Source organism: Notolepis coatsorum, assembly GCF_963971535.1.
Source record: "Notolepis coatsorum genome assembly, chromosome: 9".
NCBI classification, from domain to species: Eukaryota; Metazoa; Chordata; class Actinopteri; order Aulopiformes; family Paralepididae; genus Notolepis; species Notolepis coatsorum.
The window spans coordinates 136,335,923-136,343,403 of record NC_140173.1 but is presented as its reverse complement, the minus strand read 5'-3'; the positions used below and the strand labels follow the sequence as shown (position 1 = coordinate 136,343,403).

Genomic DNA, 7,481 nt, shown 5'->3' with positions numbered 1-7,481 from the left:
CCTACACAGTAATGTTACTGACTGTACAGGGCTCTCCAAGCCCTCTCAAAGCATGGGATAGGAAATGGTGTTCTCTGATTGGTGTAAAAAAAGTGTCAGAACTGTCAATCATTCAAGCCCCATTCAAATGAATGAGTGAGACTAAGCCTCACAGGCCAGACTCTAAAGCTGCCATAGTCCAATCAAAGCTGCTACAGTATATGGCGTTCATTCACTTACATTGAGTAGTGAAGCTGAGCCTTATACAATGTAAGTGAATGGGAGCTCAGAGCTGTGTGTGTAAAAAAAAAAAAATTAACGGATCAGAATAACCCATATGTGAAAAAAAGAAATTTCACTGGAATTTTTTTTTCACAGAGGAAAACATTTCTAATAAAAATTTATATTTTTTAAAAATTAATAAAAATAAAAATAAATATATATAAAATATAAAATAAATATATATATTTTTTTTCTTTTCTTTTTTTTGTCCGTCTATTACTAGTGAAGCACTGCCTCACTAGTAGTCATACAATAACCTCCACTGCATCCTAGGTAGTCAAAGTGGGCAGGGGTGAGGTGGGTTTTAGGAGTAAGGTCAAGCAGTAGTCTGACCAGTTTGTTTTGAGATGTTTGTAATCTTGTTTTTTTAGCGCCTTTGAGGTGCTTTGGTACCATGAGGTGCAAGCATAGTCGTAGTACCCTTGAACGAGTGCTCCTGCCAGAGTCTTCGGGACTCTGAACTCGAGACGTCAGCATAGGCCAAGAAAACCCTCTGTCTCGTCTAAGCTCCCTTCAGGATGTTTTGAGAGGAGTCATAATCCCTGACCGAAATGTTAGGATCCAAGATGACTGGCGCCACACAGCCAGCAGCCACAGAGAGACTGTGTCCCAGGTTAGAGGACATCCAGGGGAATAATATGGTTTTCTTTGTGTCCTTCTGTTGTCTCCTTGTCTAGGGAGAATAGCAGCAAAGAAGAAGTACATCGGCGTGAGGATGATGACCCTGACCACAGCGTAAGTGTTCCCACCAGTCCTGGACAAAATAATGTTATTAATTTTTGAATGGGATTTGTAAGTATGCACATATTTATTTGCACCTGTTTTAACATGTTTAGAGTAGCAGCAGGTGAGTGGGGTTCAACACACATGAGTGTAGTTAAGTTTAGATCCTTTGAAGGTTTAGTATCTAGGCTACTTATCCGTGATAACAACTCATCTGACACTTTCTGAGTTGTCCTGATGCGGTAAATCCCACCCATCTGGAATTAGAATAGAATAAAACAAACACCGAGACACATGCCAATGCCATTTGCTTGGGAGTCACTTGTCCATTTTTGGAATCCGATTAAGTGAGTTCAAATCAAGCACGCCTCAAGTAGTCAAAGAAAACCTGAAAAGCACAGTCAGATGTTGGGCCTGGTTGCCTCACCAATCACTTTCACTGCTACAAAATGTATGTGTCCTGTATGATAGGGTGGGTTGGCCTTCTCTTGCAGAAAGGCGCAACAAACACTGTTTTTTTTTTTTTTTTAAAGCCCTTATTGGTAAACAACCTGTTTATATCTCCTCACTGTTAAATTGGAATATTGGAACCTATTCAACTCGATCGAATGACTGGATGGTTCTTAGGGTTCCTCAGATTTGTTCTGAGCTAGGGAAGTCAGCCTTTTCCTTTGATGCCTCTAACTCATGGAATGTCCTTCAACTCACGCTAAAATTAGAGGTTCTCCCTTTCCTTGGAATGTTTAAATGTATGATTTCAGACCATTGTGTGACTACCTGTAACTGTTTTAGTTGATATTTTAAAATGATTTTTAAACGTTTTTAATTTGTTTTACTCTGGTGTTTAAATTTCTGTGAATATTGTTTTTATTATGTACTGTACAATCGTCGTTTCTGTAAATGAGGGAAACCTCAGATGCTTACGATTTTAAATAAAGGTTGAAATGAAATGGACCGAACGTGATCATTGCTCTTCATCCCCCCCCCCCCCCCCCCCCCCCCCCTCACTAGGCTCGCCAAGGAGTTAAAGAGCCGACACAGAGACTTCCCTGATGTCACCTCTGGGGCCTACGTCATGGAGGTCATTGCCAAGACACCGGCTGCTGTGTAAGGACAAACCTCACCCCCAGCGGTCCCATCAGACGTGGGTTCAGCACAAACTGACTTCTTCGTGACGCCATGCGCTTCTTTGAAGCAGGAAGACAAGCTGTCTCAGACTTGTCATAACGCCACAGGCTTCTCTGAAGGCCAGACGGGACCGGCGGTCTCGGGGTGGACTCTTATATTGTCTTTGGCACTTTCCTCCGTACACATGTCTCCGACTCATAACAAGACACTAGTCGTCGCCTCCATTCTCATCTCCTGTGCGCACTAGAACATAGATGTATATTTTCTTTCCCTCTTTCTTTCCTTCTCCTCTCATTCTCTCACATTTGCGTACTTATTACTTATTTCCTGCACACATACATGCGCACGCACACACACACATGCACGCACACACACATTCACAAACACACAGAGCCTTACACAACTGTCTAATGAAAACATCAATTCATGCCGCACTCCTGCGGGCCAGTCGGCCCTCTAAAAAGAATCCCACGTCCTCTGCCCCTTCCTATCAACCACGACCACAGCTAGCAGAGAGAGGCCGCCTGGGTGGAGCTGAGGTCAGCGATTTCCTTCAGCCCTCAAGCTCCGGATACGCTGTGGTCGTCCCTGGACCTCCTGCTCACACAGCAGCCCCTCTCTCAGTGTCTGGTCTGTATCAAACGACCTGGTACGCCTAGCCAAGGCTCACCCATGGATGTCAGTCACTCACTTCCCAACGTAATCATTATTGTATGTATTCTGTTGCCTATACAGAGATGATTTGTCCACTCTGCTACAACTTGAAGTTCAACTTCCAGCATCTCAGTCTTGTGTCGTTAACATTTTGGAGTTGCCCCCCCCCCCCGCGAAGGTGTGGTTGCAGGAAGGCAGAGTGGCGCGGGCACACAAGGTGTGGTGGCAGGAAGGCAGAGTGGTGCGGGCACACAAGGTGTGGTGGCAGGAAGGCAGAGTGGTGCGGGCACACAAGGTGTGGTTGCAGGAAGGCAGAGTGGTGCGGGCACACAAGGTGTGGTAGCAGGAAGGCAGAGTGGTGCGGGCACACAAGGTGTGGTTGCAGGAAGGCAGAGTGGTGCGGGCACACAAGGTGTGGTGGCAGGAAGGCAGAGTGGTGAGGGCACACACGGTGTGGTTGCCGGAAGGCAGAGTGGTGCGGGCGAAGGTGTGGTGCAGGAGGGCAGAGTGGTGCGGGCGAAGGTGTGGTTGCAGGAGGGCAGAGTGGTGCGGGCACACAAGGTGTGGTGGCAGGAAGGCAGAGTGGTGCGGGCACACAAGGTGTGGTGGCAGGAAGGCAGAGTGGTGCGGGCACACAAGGTGTGGTTGCAGGAAGGCAGAGTGGTGCGGGCACACAAGGTGTGGTTGCAGGAAGGCAGAGTGGTGCGGGCACACAAGGTGTGGTGGCAGGAAGGCAGAGTGGTGCGGGCACACAAGGTGTGGTGGCAGGAAGGCAGCGTGGTGCGGGCGAAGGTGTGGTTGCAGGAGGGCAGAGTGGTGCGGGCACACAAGGTGTGGTGGCAGGAAGGCAGAGTGGTGCGGGCACACAAGGTGTGGTTGCAGGAAGGCAGAGTGGCGCGGGCACACAAGGTGTGGTTGCCTCGGTTTACATGTGGCTGTGATTAAGGGCTGGTTGCGTTGAGAGGCGGCCTTTTATATCACATCTGGTAACTGCCTCGCTCCTGCTGAGAGGTTAGAGAGTGTGCTATGTTTCTATTCTGGGTTGTGTGCGTGAGACTCTAAAAGGCCTTGTGTTGTAGCCTGGTCGGGAGCATGTCTATGTTCCCCGGGTCCTATGTTCCCCGGGTTCTATGTTCCCCGCTTTGATTGATTGATTGATTGATTGAAAATTTTAGACCACCAGCCCCGATTCCAAACTCTAACCGTAACCAGTTCGAAAGAGGGCCTAAGCTTAACCGTTCGAAACAAGGCGGACATTAATCATTAATAAAATAATAAAGATTTATAAAATGTTCAATCTATTAATCAATCAAAGCGGGGAACATAGAACTCGGGGAACATAGGACCCGGGGAACATAGGGATGATCCCGCCTGGTCTTACTATTACAGTCTCTCAGTGGGTATGACGGTGGTCAATTCCTCACTGTATCAACATTTTAATGTATTCAGATCTGTTTGTACAATACAATACAATACAATACAATACAATACAATACAATACAATACGATACAATACACGGCGGCATGGCGGCATAGCTTGCAGCTATCCAGCTGCCAGCTAGCCTAGCAGAGCACAAATGACTGGAAGCGGATACAGTGTTTTTATGGTCCATATCCACTTCCATTAATTTGTGCTAAGCTAGGCCAGCTTGGCAGCCGGATAGCTTTCTACTGAACGCACAGAGAGGAAATTGGTATCTACTGTATCTTTTTGTCTGACTCTGGAGAAGACAGTAAGCACATTTCCCATAATGTTGTGAAATGTGGCCGACATTGCAGTCCTACATGCTCCTGGGAGGAGGATAGAGAGGAGGTCAATACCATCATATCTGGTTAGACTTGGGGGGATAACACAGGCAGTAAAAACCGTAGACTGCGCTGGTGGCAAGGCTCGGTGCTAACGGTATCTAGACACTATACACAGATCCAGAGTCACGTCTGTACTTCAAGTGTGACATCATCAGCAGCTGGCCAGTCCCACTTTATCTCCAGTGATGTCATCAGTACTTATGTTGTACCCCTAGCTCCCATTGGCTGACTTCTTGCATCATTATCGTCCTTCTTTGTTTCCGCTCCTGGCTGCCCCTTCTGGTGGCTTCGTTCACACTTATTCATATGAGAGTACATGTGCACTTTATGCTTCGTATCGCTGCTGGCGGGACAAAACCTCATAACTCCAAAAATCCAACTTTTCAGCAGATGAAAAAAAAACGAACACAGATTTGAGGGTGAATAGAGTTAGGAGGTTTAGACAGATGATCGGTTTAATGCTTTCCCATTGTTTAAACTTTGTAAAACCACTATGGAGGATGATCTACGGAGTTGATTTATATAAAAAAAAAATACAAAAAAATGGAGTTATGAGGTTTTGTCCCGCCAGCAGCGGTATGCTAATTAGTCAATCCTAATTCATTCGTATGTACTTTATGTGAATCAGGTCCTCTCTCTCTCCCTTTCTCCCCTCTCTCTCTCTCTCTCTCTCTCTCTCTCCTCTCTCTCTCTCCTCCCAGAGGTAGCCTGAAGGAGCACGACGTCATCATCTCCATCAACGGCCAGAGGATCTCCTCGGCGACTGACGTGAGCGCCGCCATCAAGAGGGACGCCTCTCTCAGGGTGGTGGTTCGCCGCGGCAACGAGGACGCCATCCTCACCATAGTTCCCATGGAGATCGACCCTTGACCTCGTGCCTCAGGCGATGAGTGGTAGCTAATTTTTTTTAATTGGCGCCAATGGACCTCAAACGGAGGTGGCCGGGATTCTAAAGCCACACCCCCCCCCCCTGATCTGCGGCCATTAGCCGGTGGCACCCCGGATCTGGCAAAATCCTGGCTTTGCCTTGAAAGGAACGACCGTGCAGAAGCTCGCAGCAGAGTCGCCGTTCCTCATCCCTGTGTATTCACACTCTTGTCCTTGTACGCCTTTGGTCGATGCTATTACTACTGTTTACTCATGAACTTAAAATCATGGTTATTGACACGTTGTTGTTTTTTTATCTTTGTTTTGTTCCGTTTCTTTTTGTTTGTTTTTCTCAGTCAGGCCTACCGTGGTAATGTTTTACAATGTAGAGATATATTCTGGGCACATCCAATTTGTATAATTGTTGTTTTCTAAATTTTTTTTTTTTTTTTTTTGTAAGTACTAGTCTGACATTGTTCTGTTGAATATATTTACTGTACTGAGAAGAAAATAAAGGGTTAACTTTCTTTTGTTTTATCACCCCCTGCTATCTCTGTTTCACACACACACACACACACACACATATATACATACATACACAAACACTGGACACACACACAATACACAAACACTGGGCACACACGCGCACACACACACACACACACACACACACACACACACACACACACACACACACACACACACACACACACACACACACACACACACACACACACAATACACACATCTTGTGATTGACTGCACCCAGGCCTTCATTATGATATTTTGTTTGCATGTGCACAGTATTTGCTTAACCACTACATACACAAGGGGAACATGGGTTCTGGTTTGAGTTAGTTATTGCCTTCATAGGGGTTTGATAGTGCGGGGCTGACCTCAGAGACAGGGGGACGGGCCAAACTCTGATCCACGACAGAAAGGCCACAGCAGAGGCCCTTGCATGAATACGCTTTATCTGAGTTTTCCTTTTAACTGTATGAATTGTAGATGAATCATGGATTCTTAACTGAGAGTTTGACATGAAGGGAAGGTTTCATCTTTCATCTTTCTTGACCGTCATCGTTTTAAGCATTAGTGCATTTCATGTTACCAATTTACCAACTTATTTCTCAATCCTCGCAACGCTTCTGGACCGAGATGAACATTCAGAATGTATTAAAATACTCATTCTCAAGAAATCAAACAATCCACATGAAAGATATCTCCGACCCAGTTGGTGTTCAGTGGCGGGGTTAGATTGTGTTTACATTTGGGCTATGGATTGCACCTTTAACCCTCATCTCCTACCCCTCTGTCATCCTATTATGTCACATAGGAGCCATATTACAGTTAAGGGCCCAGACATCCTGCCCAATAGCCCACAGGCATGTAACATAATCGCATACGAGTACATTATAGGCTCACCAGCCATGGAGCTTATTATTCTTGTCTTTTTTTAGTAGAACATGATAACAGGAATACTATATACTTAACTGTACAGTATGTGCTCTGCATGTACATTCTCACGCTCATTCCATGGTTATTCAGGCTATTTTTCTTCTGAAGGAGCCATCACAATTTAACCAATACTGAGACTTCAGTGGCTGTATTAAGTGTTGCTGCCATCTCATGGTTCTTTTTCAATATTGCAACCTGACATTTCTTCTACTTCTGACTTGGAATTCGGACTTGAGTTGCGAATGTCTCTGGCACGCAGATATCCTTTTCCACAATATTGCAATTTCCGGTTTTACGTTTATTTTTTTTTACCCAGGGACAGTGCACATTAATCAACATCTTCAGTTTCCACATCAATGTAAATGTGCCAGAAATGGCTAATGAACTAGTTTTCATCTGTAGTCCCTGCCTTTATGGTGTGGGAGGAAACCAGAGTACCTGGAGGAAACCCTCGCGAACACAGGGAGAACATGCAAACTCCACACAGAAAGGCCCCCTGCTGGGGTTCGAACCCAGGACCTTCTTGCTGTGAGGCAAGAGCAAAGACTGCTCGAAAAAGAGATCTTTGATCTCAAGTGACT

At 45.8% G+C, this 7,481-nt stretch overlaps 1 protein-coding gene across 1 annotated transcript in view; it reads left to right on the top strand.

Annotated features, from left to right (window-relative positions):
• LOC311234325 (serine protease HTRA1A-like) overlaps positions 1 to 5,969 on the top strand; it is a 72,222-nt gene extending 66,253 nt beyond the window's left edge. The window contains exons 7-9 of the mRNA XM_084321461.1: positions 939 to 996; positions 1,996 to 2,091; positions 5,277 to 5,969. Of these exons, the coding sequence (XP_084177587.1) occupies positions 939 to 996; positions 1,996 to 2,091; positions 5,277 to 5,445 (323 nt within the window). The 3' untranslated portion in view covers positions 5,446 to 5,969. The remainder of the gene's footprint in view (positions 1 to 938; positions 997 to 1,995; positions 2,092 to 5,276) is intronic.
• Positions 5,970 to 7,481: the final 1,512 nt, after the last annotated feature.